Genomic DNA, 24,815 nt, shown 5'->3' on the forward strand with positions numbered 1-24,815 from the left:
GTTGCTATATTAGGTAACTTTCTTGGGGTAGAGTAGGAACATGTTGGAAGTAAAGTAGTTATCTTAGGTTAGTTGTCTTTTTCTTACTCCCTTGTTATGGTCTCTTTGAAATGTTCTTTTATTTTTTTTTTTTAATTTTTTTTTTGTTTTTTTATTTTTCATAGTTGATTTAAAAGAAAAAAAGTTAAAAAAAAAAGGAAAAAAATATGCAGAGCCCCCTTGAAGAGCCTGTGGAGAATGCAGGGGTATTGGCCTACCCCACCTCGATGGTTGCTAACATGACCACAGACATAGGGGACTGGTGGTTTGATGGGTTGAGCCCTCTACCACAGGATTTACCCTTGGGAAGACTGTTGCTGCAAAGGAGAGGCTAGGCCTCCCTATAATTGTGCCTAAGAGCCTCTTCCCGAATGCCTCTTTGTTGCTCAGATGTGGCCCTCTCTCTCTACCTAAGCCAACTTGAAAGGTGAAATCACTGCCCTACTGCCCTCCCCCCTACGTGGGATCAGACACCCAGGGGAGTGAATCTCCCTGGCAACGTGGAATATGACTCCCGGGGAAGAATGCAGACCTGGCATCGTGGGACGGAGAACATCTTCTTGACCAGAAGGGGGATGTGAAAGGAAATGAAATAAGCTTGAGTGGCAGAGAGATTCCAAAAGGAGCCGAGAGGTCACTCTGGTGGGCACTCATACGCACACTTTAGACAACCCTTTTTAGGTTCTAAAGAATTGGGGTAGCTGGTGGTGGATACCTGAAACTATCAAACTACAACCCAGAACCCATGAATCTCAAAGACAATTGTATAAAAATGTAGCTTATGAGGGGTGACAATGGGATTGGGGAAGCCATAAGGACCACACTCCACTTTGTCTAGTTTATGGATGGATGAGTAGAAAAATAGGGGAAGGAAACAAACAGACAGACAAAAGTACCCAGTGTTCTTTTTTACTTTAATTGTTCTTTTTCACTTTAATTATTATTCTTGTTATTTTTGTGTGTGTGCTAATGAAGGTGTCAGGGATTGATTTAGGTGATGAATGTACAACTATGTAATGGTACTGTGAACAATCGAATGTACAATTTGTTTTGTAGGACTGCGTGGTATGTGAATATATCTCAATAAAATGAAGATTTAAAAAAAAAAAAAAAAGCTAACTGGACCAAACACATGGTCATTTGTAGCATGAAGTTGCTACTCCATAGACAGAAGAAAAATCACAGGCAATATTTAAGACCTCTCAGATATTCTGCCCATAAGCAACAGAGCCATTTTCCCCTGACATCTGAGACCGTAGTAGCCTCATTCCAGTACTTATGACAAACCATGGACTCATTCAGGATTCCAGTAACTCGGTGCCATCACCACATGACCACGCAGTGGTTGGAACAGACTGGCAGAGCATGTCTGGGCATCGCCGTTAAACAGGGTGACCTTTCATTCTTTTTCCGGTGGCTTCACCTTTTTGTGTCAGGGTGAATGAAGCCACAGGAATCGCGGGCAGGGTCACTTATTTGTGTCCAGGGTACTGCATCAGCTGACAACCAATTAATTGTATTTGCTTAATGCTTTCCCTCCTACCTCAGCTTCTCCCTGGCATATATAAAATCTAACTGGAAAAATGGAGTAAGCTTCCTGTTAACTCTCAAGCTCGTCTCGGCTCTCTGTGTAAGCAAAAACAAGTGACACAGGGCTGGCTGACAGATGGCCCCAGCGCGCGGGCAGGGACAGACCCTGTGGAATGAGGTGTGGCCTGGCTTCAGAATCAGAGAGTGGCCAAGGAAGGGCAGCTCTAGAACCATCTTCAGTTTACAACTTCGTCACTGCCCACATGTCTGACTCGCTTTGAAAAGATTAACAGGAGTGTTTGTTTAAAAGTCAGACGCCTGGTTTCCTCATTAGTGGAGGAGATTTGCTGCAGACTTCGGTTGTTTCTATAAACTTTAATTACCTCTCTGATGAGCAGGATATCCCCTCGTGACATTCACCCCAGATTTACAGAGATCATTTTTAAAAAATGTTTTAGGGCAATAAAAGACCATTAAAGAGAGAAAGAGAGGGAGAGAGCTGCCTGCTGGAATAATGGGCTTGAAATATGAGGAAGTTGATCAACGGCTGCTGCCTTCCAAAAAAACAGATTAATCCACCCCGGTAGCTTTCCTTTCAGAACAAGCTTTTGGCTCTGTCAAGTTTCTCGATCAGCCTGAACACAAAAGGACACAGGCTACAGACCACATGCCACCCTGAGCTTGGAGTTGTTCAGTGTGTTGATTTAAGAACTTTAAAATTTAAAACATTTAATTCTTGCTTCTGTGCTGTTTTGTGGCTGCCTTTTGGACTTACTGATGTAAAAACTATAGTCCTGGCCCAGTCAGTTGATGGTAATTCTGGTGACCAGAAACTACCCCGGTGCTCCATCCTACAGCTACAGCTGCATAACTCAGTGGGGGAGTAATTTTGCCCTGAACCCCAGGGACATTTGGCTATGTCTGGGTACATTTTAGTTGTCACAAGTCTGGTAGGGGTGGGGGTGGGGGTATCACTACCGGCATTTAGTGGTATCAGCCAGGGAAGGTACTCAACATCTGACAAGGCAGAGGACAGCACCCCCACAGCAAAGAGTGATCCAGCCCCAAATGTTAACAGTGTTGCTGTTGAGACACCCTGATCTACAGGACACAAGGAACCTTTCTTGGCACCCAAACCCCTAGTAGTTCCCAAGGGCACAATTCTAACAATTGTAAATGAGTGTTACAGACCAAGCTTTGCCATCCCTGGTAAAATTTCCACAACACAGGTGCAAAAAGTGGACTTAGAGAAGTCAAGGTCCCACATACATTCCATATTAACAAAACAAGGAAGTGCATATTAAACAGACAATATCGGGTGAAACTGAGGCTGCATCATTTCTAAAAATGTGGAACTGATCTGAAGGTCAGTGGGGCAGAGGGGAGGGTAGTAATAATATTAAATCACTCATTCCTTCACAGTCATTGCCTTGGCATGTATTGAGTTGAATTATAGGAAATTACAAATTTTCAACTGTTTTAAGCTACAAAAATGTCAATTTCCTATGAATCAACCAAATAATACCACATATGGAAAATGTATTATTAGTATTATAACATACATATTATGACTAATGTATTCTATTAATATTAACCTGTTAATGCATCAGTACATTCATAATTCTGTTATATATTGTCGTAATCATATTAAATCTACAGCTTCAATTTATATTAATTTTATTAATATTGGCATTAATATATTGATTATATCAGGGGTTGACAAACTTCTTCAATAAAAGGCCAGAGAGAAACTATTTTAGACTTTGTGGGCCAGGTAGACGAAAGCAGCCACAGAAGATACATAAAAGAATAAGTGAAGCTGTATTCCAATAAAACTTAATTTATGGACACTGAATTTGAATGTTACATATTTTCACGTGTCAGGAACTAGAATTCTTCTTTTCATCTTAAATTTTCAATCACTTAAAAATGTAAAAACCCATTCTCAGCCCTCAGGCCATACCAAAATTGATGGCAGGTGGGCTGTGGTTTGACAAGCCCCGGATTACACTAACTGGATCGTAAATCTGTATTACACATACTATATAGCGTATCATGTGTATTGTATGTCGTATCTCTATCTTACACCTTTATCTCACCATATAGTTCTATATTCTATTCTATTCTAGCTCTGCTGTAGCTCTACACCCTATCCTGTCCTACCTGATTCTGCTACATTAAGTGCGCTCACACATCCCTAGCCTACGTCACCTGACGTCATCTTCCCATCCTGCTGGGCAATAGCATTCTGGGTAGCCCCCCTGCGGCTCGAGCAGGAGGGGCGTGGCTCCCCCCACCCCGGCCTCCCAACTCACGCGATATTTTCCTCCTTCCCTTCCTCCCCCCGCAGCGGCACCGGACCTGACGGCCTTCGGCGACCCGCGCCAGTTTCCCGCGCTGCCCTCCATCTCCGACCCGCGCATGCACTACCCCGGCGCCTTCACCTACTCGCCGACGCCCGTCACGTCGGGCATCGGCATCGGCATGTCGGCCATGAGCTCGGCCACGCGCTACCACACGTACCTGCCACCGCCCTACCCCGGCTCGTCGCAGGCGCAGGCGGGCCCCTTCCAGGCCAGCTCGCCCTCCTACCACCTCTACTACGGCGCCTCGGCCGGCTCCTACCAGTTCTCCATGGTGGGCGGCGAGCGCTCGCCGCCGCGCATCCTGCCGCCCTGCACCAACGCCTCCACCGGCTCGGCGCTGCTCAACCCCAGCCTCCCGAACCAGAGCGACGGGGTGGAGGCCGAGGGCAGCCACAGCAACTCCCCCACCAACATGGCGCCCGCCGCGCGGCTGGAGGAGGCCGTGTGGCGGCCATATTGAGGCCCCGCGCGCCGGCCCGGAGTCACCAGGGAGGCCTTGCGGGCCTCGGGGCGCCGCGGAGCCGGCCGGCCCTCTGGGAATGGCCCCCTGCAGGGCGGTGGCCGCCGGACAGCGTCTGGAGAAGAGCGTCCTGCCGGGCCCAGCCACCGGCCTAGGGGCGAGCACACTCCCATGATGGCCGCCCCCAGGCCTCGAGCCTGCGCGCTTCGGAGGCCGTCGTAGGTCGGCCTCGCCGGCCGCGGGTCTTGGAGTGTCCACAGCTGACGCCACCGCCCGGGAGCGCTGTAAGGCAAAACAGGAAGATTCCCAGAGGGAAACTGTGAATGCTTCTGATTTAGCAATGCTGTGAATAAAAGAAAGATTTTATACCCTTGACTTAACTTTTTAACCAAGTTGTTTATTCCAAAGAGTGTGGAGTTGGGGTTTGGGAGGATGCAACTCATCCTGTCTGGCATCTTAATTCCTGTTTTAGTTTTCTTTTCCGCACCTTATAAATGGAAAGATGCATCTTTGCATTTGGGTGGTGTGTGTGTGTGTGTGTGTGTGTGTGTGTGTGTGTGTGTGTGTGTACATACATACATAAACTTGAGCTTGCTTTCTTGTTTTGACAATTGAAAAACTATGATTCCTTCTTCTGTATGTTTTTATTTAACTTTTCTTTTGGACTTTTGTGTAGCTGTTTTTCTTTTTTTTCTCTCTCTTGAGAAACAGCTATGGCTTTGGGTCATTTTCAACTACTGTATTCCCACAAAGAATTCCTAGATATTTATGTATCTTGATGTTTAAACATTTACTTACGTGTTGATACTTTTTTATTATTTAAATGTACTTATATTAAGAAAAATATCAAGTACTATATTTTTTGCTTTTGGTTGTAGCCAAAATGAAATGTATCACTTTGAAGAAGGGTCGGAGAAGAGGATGGGTAATGTGATTACTTGGTTATCTAGAAATATTGTTTACATTAAACTCCTTTCATGTTAAACCGGTTAGTAGCTAATGCAGCAATGTTTTTAATAGGCTTTTTAAACACTGAAGGTCACTTCAGCCATTAGAATTGGGAATTCTCTGTCAGGCTTCACAAAGTGTCCCATATCTGGCTCCTTCCCTTCAAAGAGATCTAGTCCCAGAGGGTGGGGTGGGTGCAAGTGGTTGTGGTCAGTGCACCCATGGAGAGGATGTATCTTCTGCCTAGACTTTGCTCATCTCATAGCCTCTTGATAATTTCGGACATGTATTGGAACACAACACATCCCAAATAAGATGTGTAGAGGAACAATATTTACATGGGAAACAATTTATTAAGGGGTTCCTTAACTACTCAGTCTGGGGGGGTGCAACGAAGAACCTCCGAACCCAGAGTTCAGATTATTTTAGCCCGAAGAAGCTATCCCTTTGATGCAGCACTTATTCAGTGATGCAGAACAGAACTTGGGGCTGTCCCCCAAGGCCGAGAGTGGAAGGGACTAGACCAGGTGTCCTTGGGGGCCAAAGGTCTCCCAGCTGGGTTTTTGGAGGGTGGGCCTCCAGGCAGGCCTGACAGGCCAGTTTCACTCTTGGGTGCCTGGATGGAATCACTTGGCAAAACATCACCCCACCTGTGCGGGACCCCCACCCCAGGCTGCTCACTCACCACCCATCTTTGTGTTGCCATCACCCAAGCTGAGACCCTCCCCTGTGGGGTGTGTGCACTTAGGCCTGTGCACCAGCACAACAGGAAGGATTCGTGTCACTGCTACCCAGAGCTACAATTCAAAAGTATCCGATGTCGCTGTAAATTTCCTGGCTCTATTTTTATTGGAGGATTGGTCAGAAGGCAGTTGTTGTACAAGTCAGAAATACTAACTGCTGATTTTGACATGTGAGTGCTCAAAATGATCTGGTAGTTATTTAATGTACCTCTTAAATTTGTTGAAGCAAGTTCAGGTCAACTCTGAAGAGTATTTGAAAGCAGGACTTCAGAACAGTGTTTGATTTTTATTTTATTAAATTTAAGGATTCAAATTAGATCTTTGGCTGCAGGCAGCAAAACAGTGGGACTTATTTAAAACAACTTGTTTTTGAGTTTTCTAATATATATATATATTGATTATTTGTTTTACACAGATGCAGTAGCACTTTGGTAAAAGAGGATAAAGCAGCTTGTGTTGTTGGTCAGGTCATTCTTATCCAGAAAAAGAGCTAAAGCAGATCTTGGAGAAACTCAGAACATCCTCGTTTTCATTCTAGACATAATTTTCCCTCCACAATTCATCTTCATGTTTCATTCTATATTATATTTTTATGGCAAAATTTCCCTCAAATGTCAGAAAATTTTAAAAGTTTAGTCCTCAAAAGGACCACTAACCAGTTTCCCTCAAATTGAACTTAATTTTATTTTCAGCACATGTTGCCATATCTGACCTGAGAAAAGTGCTAGAAAACAATGAAGGAAAAAAAATAATATTTTCTAGTTCAGTTGTGGTACCTGAAACTATTCCAACTCAAAACCGGCCTAATACCCTACAAAGGGAATTAGGTAATCTTTCACATTGAACCTTTACTCCCAAAGCCACACATGGGTTTGACTTGTCACTTAAACTCCCTGTCTTGGCCATTCAGAGCTTCACAGACCCTTGTCAACATATAGACTATTTAATTTTTCCAGGAAAAATTAAATCAAACTTCAGTGGTTTGGGAGATGGGTCTCACACTTAACCGCATTTTGGCCTCCTGAGGAATTTCTTTCATTGCCTTCAGGTAAATTTAGGTGTCTGTTTATCAGCAAGACCCTTAAGCCAATAATGTCAAAACTGGATGTATCTGGGAGCATTGGTCCAAGAGAAGAAAAATTGAATAAGACGTTTCTATTGCCTGTTCATGCCTCTTCGTATGAATTCAACATGGGCACATCTTTCAGTTCTTTCTGTTTTCCTCCCTACCTAAAAATATATATTTTTCCTTCCCTCTCTGCACTGACCCCCTCCAAAGCCCACCTCCCCCTCCTCCATTCTACCAACTTCTGATAGGAGATGGCACACTTCCCGCAACCCATCCACCTAAAACCAAAGGTCCAGAATGCAAGTAGCTCCAGTTCTCCCTTCACATGAAGGAACACAGTGAGTCAGCCTTTCCCCTGCTTACGGGTTTCTTCCAGCAGAAGTGGCATTGCCAACCATTTTGGATCTGTTTGCTGTGCAAGTGCAGCAACAGAAACCTTCCCGGACAAATTACAATCGGCAAGTAAATAGCCTTTCTGCTGCCTAGGGTTTCTGTGCAGATACACAGAAATATTCTCATTAGAAAGGAAATGAATGGTTTACTCAAATGTCCTGCAATTTAGAATTGCAGATTTCTGTCTTGAAATATCTGTTTCCTTGGGACATTCTGTCCTGGTGATTTTTGTTGGTGGTGGTTTTGGTTTTTGTTTGTTTATTTGTTTTGTGTGTGGGGGGGTTGACTTATGTTTGGGTCTTTTATACAGGCAAAAAAAAAAGGTTTGACAATAATCTTAAAAACATTTTTTACATCTGAACAAATGCCTTGTTGTTTACCTACAGTATACAATTGTTTTGGGTTTTTTGTTTATTTGTTTGGAGTTTTTTTTTTACCTTTCTTCAGCCGGATCAGTATTGATGAGGCTGATGATTTGGCTTTTTTTTTCCTTCCAGAAGAGTTGCATCAACAGAGTTAACTGTATTTATGTATGTAAATAGGTTTTAAGCTTCATTATAAAATATTGTTAATGCTTGTAACAACTTTTTTTCATTTTTTTGCGTGTTTCTAAGGACTTTTCTTATGTTTGCTAAATACAGTAGAAAAATGCTTCTTTCTACATTGTTTATTTTAGACTTAAAAATGAGCTACTTTTTATTCACATTTGTAAACAGCTTATAGCATGGTTCCAATTTTTTAAAAAACTATTCACTTTTTGTTCTACAAGAAATGAATGTGAAAAAAAAACAAAAAAAAAAAACCATGGATTATTTGTGTTATTCTGGATGTATAAAAATCAATGGAAAAAGAATAAACTTCAAATTGAAATGACAGTATACAACATCTATTGAAAACAAAATGGAAAATGCAGTCCTACTTGAATGGGCCCCTACCCAGTGTCTATTTGTGTAGCAGTGATTGGATCTGTTCACAAAGCATCCTGGAAATTCATGCATGGGTTTCTTTTTCCTTGGTTCCAACATATTGAACATTGCCTGATGAGGGAACTGTCAAGCTCTTAGGTTTTAAATTTCAGATAAGAAATGAGAGATTCCTTGGAGGGCCCCTCTCTGAGGTGTTTTTAGATATGGCAGGCGAGCAAGCACTCCACTGTACTAGTGCAGGTGGGAGGGCAGCCCATCTGCTACTGCCCAGGAGCCTTTGGAGCCTTACTTTCTTTGTACCACAGTTTAGTTTCTTCTGTAAATCCAATATTATAACTAGTGTGAATGGCAAATAAACAGTTTGACAAGTATGCACACCAGGTCAAATTGGTTTTGTCTTTTTCTGGTATGGAGGGATGGGAGGGCCAACGAAGCCCACTGGAAGACACCATGAAATCACCTTAGGCAAATGGGCTCCTCCTGGAGTCTGTGGCCCTCTCCTCCACCCTGAGGCCACACCACTCATCCAACATCAGCCTCCATTTCTGTAAATCGTAGGAGTCAGGCCTGGGTAGTAGTTGGGAGTTTTTTAAAAGAAGTCTTCCATCACCACCACCACCCAGCAAAGTACTCTTAATATTTCAGTCTCAAGACCCTATGTGTGACCCAAGTCACCACCCACCCCAACCCCAGCCAAGAACATCTGTGGTCTAAAGCTTCATCTCACGCGACCTCACGACTGATCTTAAACGGTCTGCAGGGCGGCTACAAAGAATGCCACAAACCAAAGCAAGCAGGCTCAACGAGAAAGAATCTAACCTAGGAAGCAATGGCTAACGGGCAGAGGCAGGAAATGGGCGGCGGAGCTAAGGATAAAAACCTGTACTCAAGGAGTCAGACTGCCTGAGTTTTGAATCCCATTTCTGTCTCACACTAGCGAACAAATTAAATATCTTTGGCATTTTTCTTGACTGTAAAAGAGAGATAATGCTTTAAGTTATTAAATTTAAATATGCTAATTCACGTAAAACACTTTAAAATGTGTTTGGCACCCAATACATGCTCAATAAATGTTAAATACACACACACATTCAAAGTGATACTGCTCAATATGAAAAATGTAAACAATATCAAAAAGTTGAAGTGCCTTCTACTTCCCCCAGTCCATGCTTTACTGTCACTGTCTACTGTTTTGTTTACCATTCCAGACATTTTTCACATCCATAATAGATACCACATATTTTATGCAAACCCACACAAAAAGAGCATCATACAATACATATCAGTGTGCAACTTGTTCACTTAATGTACAGTATGCATCTTTCCATGTCAGTACACTTAGATCTACTACATTCCATTTAAGGACTTCACAGTGTACAATTATATGGTTGTAACTGTTTACCCCTTCTATTGCTAACCATCATTGTTCCCAATTTCTTGCTATTACAATAGGTCTCTGCATATATCTTTGTGCCCTTATACCATAATTTCTGTATATTTAAAAGGAGCTTTTGGCTCAAAACAATTTTAAAAATTGACAGATAACATCAAATTTCCCTTTTGTAAGGTTTTATTCAATTATATTTCTGTTGTCGTGGCTATGCACTAGGAAGAAGAAACTAGAAACTTGGCCAGGTATATCTGTGAAGTTACTTGTTTTCCCCACCTCCTTTGACCAAAAGGGGGAAGAGAAATGAAACAAAGTTTCAATGGCTGAGAGATTTCAAATGGAGTTGACAGGTCACCTTGGAAGGCATTCTTATGCACTATATAGATATCCCTTTTTAGGTTTTAGTGTATTGGCATAGCTGGAAGGAAATACCTGACACTGTAGAACTGCAACCCAGTAGCCTTTATTCTTAAGGATGACTGTATAACTATATTGCTTATATGGTGTGACCGTGTGTTTATGAAAACCTTGTGACTTTCACAATCACATGGCAGCAGTTTAAACCAGAACTTGGTCTGGTCACAAAGATTCTTTACCTTCTGAAGAGCTCCAGGTATTCCAGAGGAGGAATCTAGATTTGAAGAAGAAAATAACAACACACAGTTACTAAGTACCTATCACTAGATAGACTCTGTGAGTGGGATCTTCTCGTCAACCCCATTGTGCAGATAAAGAAACCAAGGCATAGTCAGTTTAAACAATTTGCCCAAAGTAGAGGAGGAGAGATTTGAACCAGGCATTCTAGCCCAGTATTCCTTGCTCCAAGCAATATTAGACTCCGTTGATCACAAAACAGTTCTTGAAGTCCTCTGATGGTGGCCTGTCTCTTCAGAAAAATGCCTGCGTCTTGCCAGTCTGAAAAGCAGAAAGGAGAAATGACAGCGTGAGAGTTTCTGGAGAAGGAGGAAGCCCATGGGGCTTCCAAAGAAATTGTTCACATTTGCTCAGTGCACGTATCATGCCGAGATTCCAAGTTCAAGCTCTTCCCTGGGTGACCAAGTGTGTCCTGTGGGCAATATGAAGTTGGAGAGAGGCCTCTGAGGCTCCTCTTACCCTGTGTGGTTTCTTTGGAGTGGAAGCCTCACAGGGACCCCTTCACACCTGCTCCACTCCACCCTTTATTTACTGATATATTCATTGTTAGTTAATAAACTTTTTTTTGCAAAAGTTTTAGATTTACAGAGAAATTGGGCAGTTAGTACCAGGAGTTTCCATATACCCCTCCCCATCCCACTCTCAATTTCCCCCGTTAATAACATCTTGCATTAGTGTGGTGCATTTGTTACAGTTAAGGAACCAGTATTGATACATTATTTTTTTTATTTTTTAATTCAGTTTTATTGAGATATATTCACATACCATACAATCATTCACAGTGTACAAGTTGCTCACAGTACCATTATATAGTTGTGCTTCATCATCACAATTTTTTAACATTTTCCTTTCTCAAAAAAAAAAAAAGAAGAAAAATAAAAGTAAAAAAGAATACCTAACGCATTCCATCCCCCCCATCCCACCCTATTTTTCATTTAAATTTTGTCACCATTTTTCTACCAGTCTGTCCTTACACTGGATAAACAGAGTGTGAGCCACAGGGTTTTCACAATCACATGGTCACACTGTATAAGCAATATATTTATACAGTCGTCCTCAAAAATAAAGGCTACTGGGTTGCAGTTTGACAGTTTCAGGTATTTCCTTCTAGCTATTCCAATACACTAAAACCTAAAAAGGGATATCTATATAGTGTATAAGAATGCCCTCCAGGGTGACCTCTCAACTCCACTTGAAATTTCTCAGCCATTGAAACTTTATTTTGTTTCATTTTACTTACCCCTTTTGGTCAAGAAGATTTTCTCAATCCCATGATGTCGGGTGCAGGGTCATCCCTGGGAGTCATATACCATGTAGCGGGGAGTGCTGTGAGTTTACGTGCTGAGAGGCCACATCTGAGCAACAAAAGAGGGTCTCTGGGGGAGACTCTTAGGTACAATTATAAGTAGGCTTAGCCTCTCCTTTGCAGTAACAGGCTTCATAAGGGCAAGCCCCAAGATCAAGGGCTTGGCCTCCTAAACTGTCAGTCCTCAATGTGAGAATATCAGTAATAACCCAGGTGGAGAAGTCCACATTTCTGCATTTTTCCCCAGTTCCTCAGGGGGGACCTGCAAATACGTTTGTATTCTCTGCCCAAATTACTTTGGAATGTGACATGTCATTATTAACTAAAGTCCATGGTTTATTCATATTTCCTTAGATTTTACTTAATGTCCTTTATCTGTCCCAGGATACCACATTCCATTTCATTGTCACATCTCCTTCAGTTCCTCTTGGCTATGACATTTTCTCACACTTCCCTTGTTTTTTGAGGTTCAGGTTCTGAGAAGCAGTGGTCAGATATATTATGGGGTACCCCTCTATTGGAATTTTTCTGCTGGTTTTAGTCATGATCAGACTGGGGTTATGTGTTTGGGAGAGGAATATCAGAATATCACAAAGGCAACATACCATTTTCATTACATCATATCAAAGGTACATTTTACCAACATGATTTATGACTGTTGATGTTGACCTTGATCACCTAGCTAAAGGAGTGTTTGTCAGGTTTCACAACTGTGAAGTTACTTTTTTTCCCACCTCCTTTGTATCTTGTACCCTTTAGAAGGGGGTCACTATGCGCAGCCCACACCTAAGGAGTGGGGAGTTCTACTTTCTCTACTTTCATTTATTTCTGAGCTGCTCAAGAAAATGATAGGCTTCTGATGCTGCTGAGGGAGGGCCTTGTCAATGGAAGGAAAGGAAGCAAGAGAACACCAAGACAGCCTCCAGCAGCAGGCTATATGCTATGTGGGATGCTGGGGCCTACTGGGCTCTCTCTGCTCCAGAGGGGACAGGCAGCCTTCTCACCCTACTAAGGTGCACGAGGACCTGACCTCCAGAGGTTTAGCATGCTCAGGATTTGAAAAGCAAATTTGGGCCCATTGGTTCTCTTTGTATAAGACCCCAGCTTTCCCTCACTGCCCAGATGAGGCTGATAACGACCTCCTGAAAAGTACCCAATGTGACTTGTGATCACCATTTTGTTTTATTATATTTGGGATCAGTGACTGAGCTTTATCTAATGACCTTACAGAATTCCCCATGAGCCCACCCTGTGTTCATGACCACCCTCAGCTGGTCCTAGACCCTTGGATCCAAAGAAAACTCAGCAGTGAGCAAATACCACCATTTATTTGATGCATAAACACTTTCTCCTCACTGCTTGGGATTTCTCAGCCAGAAGTTTTGCCTCCTTCCTGAATGACATAATAAAATTAAGTTATGTGTTCTTTTTTTTTTTTTTTTAAGCTGGAGGAGGTGGCATGGAATGTGTTTATTGCCCCAGAAGAAGGAGTGTTAGTTGGGTGCCAAATTTTAATATTGGTAATTAAATTTTGCATACCTCAAATTCTCCCTCTAGTTTCAATTGCGCTGGTGCTGTAAGAATTAATTAGTGTTTTTAAACTGTTTTGAAGATGAAGAGTCTTACATACATACAAAGTATGATTATTTGTTATTACAAATAATTGCATGCACTTTCTTCTCTCACCTCACTGATTACGTAAGCATAAGAGTTTCTGCAGGCAATTAAAACCTGCAAAGTCTCTCTTACAAAATGGCTGCCCTTCATCCAAAGTTTATTCTTATGTTCACTCACTGATTGGTTCATTCATTCATCCAACATTTGTTGAGTACCTACCATTTGCTGGGCACTGTGACAGGCACTGGGGAGCTGAGGAGGATAGCCATCTGGTCAACCAGGCTGACAGGCAGGACAGGCTTAACGGATGCTGCTCTCAGAAGGGCCACACACTTAGTTTCTTGTTCTCTTGTTGTCATCATCTTGAAGTTCTTAATACTTTTTAACAAGGAGTCCTGCATTTTCATTTTGCACAAGGCTCACAAATTGTATAGATGACCTTACTTACAGGCAAACAAATCACCGTGGAGTATGGGGCCATAAAACAGGTAGGAAAAACCCAAAAGAGGGGCTAATGCAACTCAACCTGAAAGAATTGGGGAAGATTTTAATAAGGAGGCAACATTTGCTTTCCAAAGACAGATAGAAGGTATCATGCCCAGAAGGAAGAAGTACAATCTCCATAGGAGAGCCTGAACCAATAACACACATTCCCAGGAACCAAGGGAAGCTGAGAAGGTGACACAGAGGTTGGAGCTATTTGCTTCTGATGTTCTTGGGGAGAACTGTATGAGAATGCAAGGAGATACAAAGTAAGAAACACTCCACCCAATTAAGCTGAACATAATTTTATCAGTAGGGTAATGAATGGACAGTTCTCAGAGTTATTTCTGCCTCCAACATTCTGTGTGCATGCTCGCATATGCACACACAAATACCCACATGTGCACATACACATGCATACAGATAGGTCAGCTGCTTAGAGTAGCAAGCTAAGGTCAAGGTCATCTGAGTCATTGAACACCTTGGGGTAAAATGTCATGGGGATGAAAGCCCAGGTTCAAATGCCTGTGAAAGTCCACTAGCTTTGCTCTAAGTCATGGCCTCAGATGGCTTCCTGGCCCCTGGCAGCTGTGTCTCAACCACAATCCAACAACTGGAAGCCCCAGCACACTCACACACCACTGTATCAGGTCATCATCATGTCTAAAGGAAGAGAGGGACAAAATTAAAGATGTGTGATGGTCTAGATTTTCTCCTAAGAGGTTCTAAACTGTTGTACAGGAGTCCTGAATCCCCCTCCTGGACCTGGCATCTTCTTACTGACCTAGGCTTCACGTTTTCATTATTCCCCTACATGGGCATATAGTACTTGCCATAGGATTGATAGGAGAGTGGGAGCACCATAGTTTGTCCCTGTTTTCATTTCCCAAAGAAAGATCCCATGGGAAATGGAATGATCTCAACATTCCCTCTCAAGCATTCAATGTGGATTATCCACCTAGAGATTCCCTGGATTTTAATCCCATTTGGCATGACTTTGTCATCTAGCAGCTCTCCCATGTCAATTGGTGTGCACACAGGGAATGCAAATTAAATACTATGCCAACTAAAGCAAAATATATTTAGGAAGGCAACTTGCTGAGAGAAAAAAAAAAAAGCATAAAATGCATTTGAAAGAGGAAAGGCAATTATTCAGGAATGGAGCATGATTTCCTCTCTTAAGATAACTATTAGCCACCATCCACTGAGTATGTTCCCCCTGAGTTGCCGTTTTTAGGACATCATGATGAATTCTATCTCATTTAATTTATTATCTGCAAAGACTGTAAAGCATGGGGATTAAGGCGATGAGTCCTGCCTGTGACCAAGTTGTAATTCCACCAGCAGCTCACTAGGATTCTTTGAGCAAATTTTTTTGTGTGTCTCATTTTCCCAAACTGTAAAATTAGAATAATAGGTTTATGATGAGGTTGACACACATTGAGACACATGAGCTTCTTTGAACAGTGCCTGCCCATCACTGGGGATTCCACACCTGGAAGAACGCATGTTCTCCCTAAGTGTGAGAACAGAACCACATCTCCCGTGGGAAGGACTTGATAAGATCTGTTAGATCTGCCAACAGCCTGGAAAGATACCACGTTCAGGCATAGAAATTAAATCCACCTGTGCTGAGTGAGCCCAGCTCTGTCACCAAGGGCCAGTCACCCCTGTGGATGTGGGAGAGGCCAAGAGCGCAGCAGAAAATGGCTGCATTCAGGGCTGAGAGTCCAATACCAGACACAACGTAGTAGACTTTTCTTCACTTCTGCAGGAAGTATTGATGGTACCCACTCTGCACCAGCCACGGGGGATAGGACAGTGGACGCTGCAGATGGGCTCTGCCCACTGGCTCTGACATCCTAATCCGGATGGAGACCCTAAACAAATTGTTAAATATTATATTATAAGTCAGATGGGGTTACGGCTCTGGAGGAAGATAAAGCAGGGTGAGGTGAACCAGGCAGACCAAGAATGAGTGGCTAAGATGTCTGGAAAGGGCTCCCTGTGAAGGGTCATTTTAGGCATTTTAGGCATAGGACACAGCAAGTGCACAAGCCCCATGGCAGGAGCTTGCTTGGAGTATTTGAGACAGAGCATGGAGGCCAGGGTGGCTGAGGTGGTAGGAGATGGTGTACAGAGGTAGAAGGCCACATCACATAGAGCCGCCATTTTGTGAGTCTGGCTTGTTTTCTGAGAGAGTTTTGAGAGAAAAGTGATATTTGCTGTCTTAATTTCCTAGTGCTACCATAACAAATGGTACCACCAAATGGGTCCTAAACCAACTTAAATTTATTCTCTCCTGGTTCTAGAGTCTGAAAGTCCAAATCAAGAGGGCTGTGCTCCCTCTGAATCTTGTAGGAAAGAGTCCTTCCTGGCCTTTTCTGGCTTCTGGTATTTTCCAGCAATCCTTGGGGTTCCTTTGGCTTGAAGCTACAGCACTTGGATCTCCACCTCCATCATCACAGAGCCATCTTCTCATCTATGTCTGTCCACCTGTCTCTCTGTGTCCAAATTTCCCTCTTTCAGTGACACCTGTTGTATTGGATCAGGGCCCACTTTAATCCAGTTTGTCCTCGTCTTAACTAATCACCTCTTCAAAGTCCCTATTTACAGATAAGGTCATAGTCACAAGACTAGGCTGAAGACCTTGAACATGTCTTCTGGGGGGACACAATTTAACCCATAATATGTGCTAAACTACTGGGCAGTTGCTACTCTACCCAGCATCTTGGTGCAAATTAAAAATGGCTCCCTACTTCAAGGTAGACACAGCATGGTGCAAAGTGCCCTGCTCAGTGAGGAGAGCAAGGCTGGATTTCAGCTTCCATTTGCCCACTCAGGTGGGCAATACAGGTGGGAGCGTATCTCAGTAGAGGAGGTAAGAAGCTGTTGGATTCTGAATCTGTCTGGAAAGTGGAGCCACTGTCTCAGTTTCCCGGGCTGCTAAGACATACACCACACGATGGGTTGGCTTAAACAATGGAAATTTATTGGCTTGCACTTTGAGGCTGGAAGATTTGCTTCTTCTTGGTTTTGGTGGCACCCTGGCTAGCTGGCAATCCTTGGGTTCTTTGGCTTTCCTATCACATCTTGATGTCCTCTCCTTGCTCTTTCAGGTTCTCCTGACTTTCAACTTAAGGCTCCTTTCCATGACTTTTTCCTATAGGGCCTCCAGTGATAGGATTAAGACCCATCCTGATTCAATTAGGCAAATATTAAATAAAAATAACATCTTCCAAAAGGACCTATTTTCAATGGGTTCACATTCACAGGAATGTATTAAGATTAAGAACATGTTTGTTTAACTTTTTTTCTGGGGTACATAATTCCTATGCAAAATATGCAAAATACATTCACTCCATCACACCCCAAAAGCCTTACATTATTTCAATACCAATGCTATGTACAACATCTCATCAAAATTGGTTATGGGTATGCTCCCTCCTGGAACAAAATTCCACTGTTTGTAGACCTGTGAAACCTAGAAAACAAGTATCTGATTCCAAAATACAATATTGGATAGACATAGGATAGAAATTCCCATCACAGAAGTGAGAAATTGGAAGGAAAACAGGGGTCGTGTGTCCCAAACAAGCCAAAACCCAGTAGGACAGACTCCATTTGATTTCAAGTTCTCAGACACATCTGTGGCTTGATGCTTTCTCCTCCAGGGCATCTGGAGTGGCAGCCCCAACCATTCCAAATATTTGTGCAGTGGTCCTGCTCTCCCTGAACCCTGGGCTTAGACCCCACCCTCTCTAAGCATTTCAGTGGTGGCCAAACTCTCTGACATGCTTAGATCACGTGAGCATAGATCCCATTCTCTCCAAGAATTGGTGTGGCATCCAAAGTCTCCCCAAACATTGGTTGTGGGATCCCTGACCCCTTCAACCACCTGGGCAGATGGTTTGCTCCCTCCAAGGCGGGAGTGGGCCTGCCTTTTCCAGACATGTGTGTGAGCCCTCTCTTTTGGCCCAAGGAGAGCTTTTCAGTTAAGACTTCTGCTTCCATGGATCTGCCTTTGAAGTCATTCTTCCTTCAATTCATCCTGTCTCTGTCCCTTTTGGTCCAGGATGGCAGTGCTTCTGTTCATTCAAATTTTGCAAATCCCTTGTCAGGATTCTCTAGAGTAGAACTGACAGGATTTGTGTGTGTGTGTGCGTGTGTGTGTGTATGTGTGTGTGTGTATAAATATTGAGATTTATTATAGAAATTAGCTCATCCCACTGTGGGGATCGTCGAGTCTGAATTCGGTAGGGCAGGCCACAAGTTGGAAACTCAATGATGGTGAAGCTGAAATCCTAGGAGAAGCACAAGTTGGAAACTCTCATGGAGGTGTTGATGAATTCTCCAAGAGATGCAGCCTGACTGAAGGAGATAGAAATTCGTCTTCTTTCTGACTGCTGAAACCCTCATTTCTCAACAATCTGCCTGCAAGAGATTGGATGAGAAGACTCTTCTCATTGCTAAAGGCACTCTCCTTTGTTGATTGTAGATATAATCAATCATAGATGCACTCAACTAACTAATGATTTAAAGCCATTTATGAAATACCCTCACAGTAATAATCAGACAAGTGCTTGCTTGATTAAACAAGTGGACATCGTAACCTAGTCAAGTTGACATATGAAAACCATCACTGTCCACTCCTTGTCATCTTGGCGCTCATACACATCTCCTTAAACCATGCTTAGTCTCCAGAAAAGACAATAACATAGTCATACGTATGCCTAACATAATTCAACTGACCTGTGTATAACCAGAGCACACTAATCCTTTTCTCAGAAGACAAAACAAGTCTTTAGGTGATAATTCACTTTTATCCTTGAGTAACATAAATACTATGACATAAAGTTATCACAACTTATGTTATAGAAAAGATAAGAGGATAAGATAGGGAAGAAAACAAAGATATTTGCTGTATGTTTATATGCAAACATATCCATAATGAAACAAGAAACAAATACTCATAACCATTACATTCTTAATTTCTGCAACTGGTCATGTGGTCATAGCTTATACTTATAACTACCTTCTTCTATTACACATTCCATATTCCCTCTGTCCTCAGCAAGCACCTAAGCTTTCCTGGTAGGGTGACTCCTACCTTCATTCCTGAAGAGAATAGGTCACTAGTAGTCCTTCCTGGATTGGGTTGTTGTGGTTTTCCATTGACTTAATCTCAGGGCATGGTAGTTCTGAGAGATGCTCTAAGGGATCTTCTGTATTCCAACCACACTTTTCTTTACCTCAATTGTGTAGTTGCAGTCCTATTTCTCCTTGATGATCAGGATCAACCACCCCAACCAATACAGTAACTTTCTTCTTTGCCTGTTGATTCAGAGGCATAAGAAGCCCAAAGTGATCAGGTGGTAGTTTTAACTTCTTGTTCAGTGGAATCACTGTTGTCTCTCCTGGTGGAAGTGCTACTCATTTTTGGAGTGCTCTAGACAAGCAGAGCATAAAGTTTCAGGGACAGGAAGCAAAAAAAAATTTCTAGTGGATCACTAGGGGTATCAGTGAGTGGTGCCACTTCCATTTCCACCCCTTGATTCCTGGACCAATGACTGCTGGCTATGGGAGAAACAGCACCGTAGAGTGGACGCTGATTAAAGCATACACAGCCTCTTGGAGAACACTGCCCCAGCCGTGCAAGGTTTTCCACCTAGTTGGTGCCATAATTGAGTCTTCAAAAGGCCATTACACCATTCTGTCAATCCATCCACTTCAGGATAATGAGGGACATTGTAAGACTAGTCAATTCCATGAACATACGCCCATTCCCACATTTCATTTGCTGTGAAGTGTATTTCTTGATGAAAAGCAATGCTGTGTGGAATACCATGATGGTGGATATGGCATTCTGTAAGTTCAGGGATGGAATTTTGGCGGAAGCATTGAGTGTAGGGAAGAATAAAGCACTGTCCTTTCCATTATAGAAATGGCCCAATGTAAGCAACCTGCCACCAGGTAGCAGGCTGATCACCTCAGGGAATGGTTCCATATCAGGGAATGAGCATTGGTCTCTGCGGCTGGCAGATCGGGAACTCAGCAGTGACTGGAGCCAGGTTGGCCTTGGTGAATGGAAGTCCATGTTGCTGAGCCCATGCAAACCTTAATCCCTGCCACCCTGACCACTTTTTCATTAACCAATTGAGCAATAACAGGAGTGGCTGGGGAGAGATGCTAACTGGTATCCACAGAATGGGTGATCCCATCCACTTGATTATTATTCCTCTACTGAAGCCACCCTCTGGTGTGTATTCATGTGGGACACAAATATCTTTTTGTCACCAATTTTCCAATCATGTTCCTTCCAAGTCCCTGACTATCCAGTCAAACAATTGGCCACAGCCCATGAATCAGTATACAAATACATTTCCAACCATCTCTCCTTCCAAGCAAAATGAACAACCAGGTAGACTGCTCAAAGTTCTCCCCACTCAAAGGATTTCCCTTCACCACTGTCCTTCGGGAATGTCCCAGAAGGGGCTATAGTGCTGCAGCTGTCCAATTTCAGGTGGTACTTGCATATTGTGCAGAACCATCTGTAAACAAGGCCCAAGTTCTCTTTTCTTCAATTAACTGATGATAGGGAATTCTCCAAAAGGCCATAGCTATAGTCTGGGAAAGAGAAGGTAATGTGGCAGGGGTGGAAACCTTGGGCATTTGGACCACTTCCACTTGTAATTTACTGGTGCCTTCAGGACCGTTCAAGCCCAATCTTGTAAACATCACTTCTATTTCATGATGGAGTGCTGCTGTGCAAGCCCAACTTTATGACTTGGTGGGTCAGACAACACCAGTTCATAATGGGCAACTCAGGTCTCATGGTGACTTTGTGGCCAATGGTTAAGTGTTCAGTCTCTACCAAGGCCCAGTAACAGGCCAAAAACTGTTTCTCAAAAGGAGAGTAGCAATCTGAAGGGCATAACAGAGCTTTCCTTCAAAATCCTAAGGGTCTGTGCTGTGATTCTCCTATAGGGGCCTGCCAGAGTCTCTTTACAGCATATGTATTTGCCACTGAAATTTCTAGCACCATTGTATCTGCTGGATCAGATGGCTCAAATAGCAAAGCAGTTTGCATGACAGTCTGGACCTGTTGCAGAGCCTCCCCTTGTTATGGTTCCCACTCAAAACTAACAACTTCTCAGGTCACTTAGAAAATGGGCTAAAGTAGCACAACCAAATGAGGAATATGCTATCTCCAAAATCCAGAGGACAATTAAGCATATTGCATCTTTTTTTGGTTGTAGGAGTGGCCAGATACAACATCTTTTCATTCACATATTTTAGAAGGGATGTCTCCAGATGCCCCACTGCTCCAGTTTGCTAATGCTGCTGTTTGCAAAACACCAGAAATGGATTGGCTTTTATAAAGGGGGTTTATTTGGTTACACAGTTACAGTCTTAAGGCCATAAAGTGTCCAAGGTAAGCCATAAACAACAGAGTACCTTCACTGGCGAATGGCCTATGGCATCTGAAAACCTCTGTTAGCTCAGAAGGCATGTGGCTGGCATTTGCTTGCTCCCAGATTGCATTTCAAAATGGCATTCTCCAAAATGTCAGTGTCAGCTTCCAACAGCCTTCTTCAAAATGTGACTGTCTCAGCTGCCACAAGCTCCTTCTGTCTGAGCTCTTATATATGGCTCTAGTAAACTAATCAAGGCCCAAACTGAATGGGTGGGGCCACACTTCCATGGAAATTATCTCATCAGAGTTACCACCTACAGTTGGGTGGGTCACAACTCCATGGAAACAACCTAATCCAAAGGTTCCAACTTAATCAACACTAATACGTCTGTCCCCACAAGATTGTATTAAAGAATATGACTTTTTCTGGGGGACGTAATATATACAAATCAGCATACCCACACTACTCAACACCTAGAAATTTCATGAGGTGGAAGACCCCTGAATTTTTGTTGGATCTATCTCCCATCCTCTGACATACAAACGCCTTACCAATAAGTCTAAAGTAGTGACTATTCTTGCTCACTAGGTCCAATCAACATTATATCATCAATAGGATGGACCAGTGTGATGTCTTGTAGGAAGGAGAGGTGATCAAGCACCCTACAGACTAGGTTATGACATAGGGCTGGAGAGTTTATATACCCTTGATGATGGACAGTGAAGGTTTATTGCTGGGTTTGCCAACTGAAAGCAAACTGTTTCTGCTGGTATTTACTGATAGGTATTGAGAAAAAAATAGCAGTTGCCAGATCAGTAGCTGCATACCAGGTACCGGGGGATGTGTTGATTTGCTCAAGTAATGATACCACATCAGGAACAACAGTTACAATTGAAGCCACCACCTGGTTAAGTTTTATGATAATCCACTCTCATCCTCCAAGACCCATCTGTTTTCTGCGCAGGTCAACTGGGAAAGTTGAACAGTATGTGCTGGGAATCACCACCCCTGGATCCTTCAAGTCCTTGATGGTGACACTAATCTCTGCAATCTCTCCAGGAATGCAGTATTACCTTTGGTTTATTATTTTGCTAGGTAAAGATAGTTCTAGTGCCTTTCCTAGTTGGCCTTTTCTACTATAATAGCCCTCACACCACAGGTCAGGGAACCAACGTGGGGATATTGACAGTTGCTGAGTATGCCTATTCCAATTGCGTATGCTGGATCTGGGGAAATAACCACAGACTAGGTTCAGGGACCTACTGGACCCACTGATTTTGGCCTGAGAAGCTAGAAGAATGGAGTGGTCATTCCATGAGATGGAGATTTGAAGAGGGTGCGTTTGTCTCAGGAACCCAGCCTGATGATGAGGTGGAGGGAGGGGGTCTGTACTAGATGCTCTTCAAGACTCCTTCCAGATCCAACAGTGGAGAATACACACAGGTGGAAACAGAAACTACGGTCAGTGAAAAAGATTGGTCCACCCCACCTGTTAGGAATGCTGCTTGAGAGGCACCTTATGTGGTTTTAATAGGAAAATGGTATTCCATCTTCCAACAAGTACTTGATGATCTAGATCATACTCTCAGCAAAATTGGAGGTGGTCTTGAACTCTCCTCCCCATGTTCTAGTTATTGCCCACCTTGATAGGTGAGGGATTTCCTCTTCCTTTGGCCTTATCACCCATAGGCATGCAGAACCAGAGCAGCAGCCTCAGTGTTGACTTCATCTTCTCCCTGCTCCTCCTTAGTACCCAAAGACAGAGGAAAGACTTTGCTAAGTCTATGTGTGCCTTGATTTTGATTGTCAAATAGAATGGCCTGCATGTTAAAACCTGCAAAAACTGTAAGACTTAAAAAGCTGAAATTCCAGAACCTTCCTTCCATTAATGAAGTTTGCTAGTGACTTTGGTAATGGATTCCATTGGGCACATGGCTGCCTTAAAGGAAGAACACGCCTCTCAGCCTCCCTCATGCGTTGGTGTCCCACATGACAAATTTCTGGCCAATGATAAACAAATGGAGGCGAGGTGAGGCAGCTTCTGGAAAACCTCCTAAAAGAGAACTAGTGTGCATACTTGACCCTTTCTTCTTCAACTGTTCCCCAGTCCTGCTTCCTAGAATGAGGAGGTGATGGCTGGACCAAGAGGGCCACAGCCCAAGTAAGGCAGACGGTATTCAAAGGAGCCTGGTCCAGTGTCTCTGTGGAGTCCACACACCAGCCCTGGACTTCAAATGAATACCTGTCTCTCATTTAAGCCAATCATATTTATCTGTCACTGCAGACAAACCTAACCCTAAATGATACATACACATAAATGGTTTCTGTGGCATCATCTCTGGAAGCACTAAATGGGGGAAGAAATTTTCTCTTCTCAAAAACTCTGATTGCTGCCAGTTTCTCAAGTGCCTTTCAAAATGTTGGGGGGACTCCAAAGTTATGATAAAAAATGAGAGGAGGCAGCAGGGTAGCTGCAGAATCTACTATGATGAACAGCCTTCTCCCTCCTCTCCCAGCTCATGCCCAACTCAGCCCAAAACATCTAGATCAATTTGTTGGAAATCACTTCGCCTGTGATCCATCTGCCTCATAGTCGGGTCCCCTTAAAATTCAATCCAGCTTAAAGGTTTCTGCATTCTCTCCTGTGTCCCATCCACATTTGCTGTGTTGCCCTTTTAGCTACTAAATATGTTTATGGGCACCTCTGGCTTAATTTTTAAAATTTCTGATAAGCAATCATCAAATTTGTAGTACACTATGAAAAAGGAAATTTTTAAACATTTGAGTGTCTTTATTTTCCTTATAAATAAATGAGGGAACTTTTTAGCCAGTTTTTCTAAAGTTCCTGTCACAAATTTTAATTAGCATTGGTTTTGATTTTTTATTTGGTTTTATTTAGTTTCATATTAAGAGCTTGCAAATAGATGAGAAAATTTCAAAAGAGGTGAATTTTAGGAGAACTGGCCATTAGGTGATTGATCATTAAACCTAAAGCAGGTTTTCTATGAATTGGTTTGAGTACTACGTTGTCCTCCCTGCCCATAATGCATTTCCAGAATCTATGCTTTTTAAACCTTAGTCAAATGACTTGAAATCTCCATGCCTCACTTTTCACACTTGTAAGATGCGAATAAAAATGCCAATTTTATTTAACTGTCATGATTAATAAATTGGCAAAAATTTAAAAGGAGGGCACTAGAAAGTGTTCGAGAAAATGAAGACCAAGTACAATTCTTACACTTTGCAGGCAAGAGTACAAATTGGTATACCCACTTTGGAAAACAATTTACATTACCCCACCCCCTCAAAAAAATTGAGTCTACGATCACTCTAAATCCCAGCAATTCCACTATAGAAAAAATACTTCAAACTCTCTTCATGTGCAGCAGTAGATGCACACAAATGCTCATAGCAGCACTTACTGTAATAGCAAAAACCAAAAACAAACCAAATTTCCACAACCAAAAAGTGGG

The 24,815-nt window shown here is 42.8% G+C and overlaps 1 protein-coding gene across 6 annotated transcripts in view; it reads left to right on the top strand.

The window, feature by feature from the left end:
- Window positions 1-4,775, top strand: part of RUNX1 (RUNX family transcription factor 1) — a 243,084-nt gene extending 238,309 nt beyond the window's left edge. For all 6 annotated transcript variants that reach the window (XM_037831861.1, XM_037831888.1, XM_037831906.1 and 3 more), the window contains one exon: window positions 3,920-4,775. In XM_037831861.1, the coding sequence (XP_037687789.1) occupies window positions 3,920-4,395 (476 nt within the window). In that variant the 3' untranslated portion in view covers window positions 4,396-4,775. The remainder of the gene's footprint in view (window positions 1-3,919) is intronic.
- Window positions 4,776-24,815: the final 20,040 nt, after the last annotated feature.

Source organism: Choloepus didactylus, chromosome 1 (assembly GCF_015220235.1).
Source record: "Choloepus didactylus isolate mChoDid1 chromosome 1, mChoDid1.pri, whole genome shotgun sequence".
In the NCBI taxonomy this organism is placed as follows: domain Eukaryota; kingdom Metazoa; phylum Chordata; class Mammalia; order Pilosa; family Megalonychidae; genus Choloepus; species Choloepus didactylus.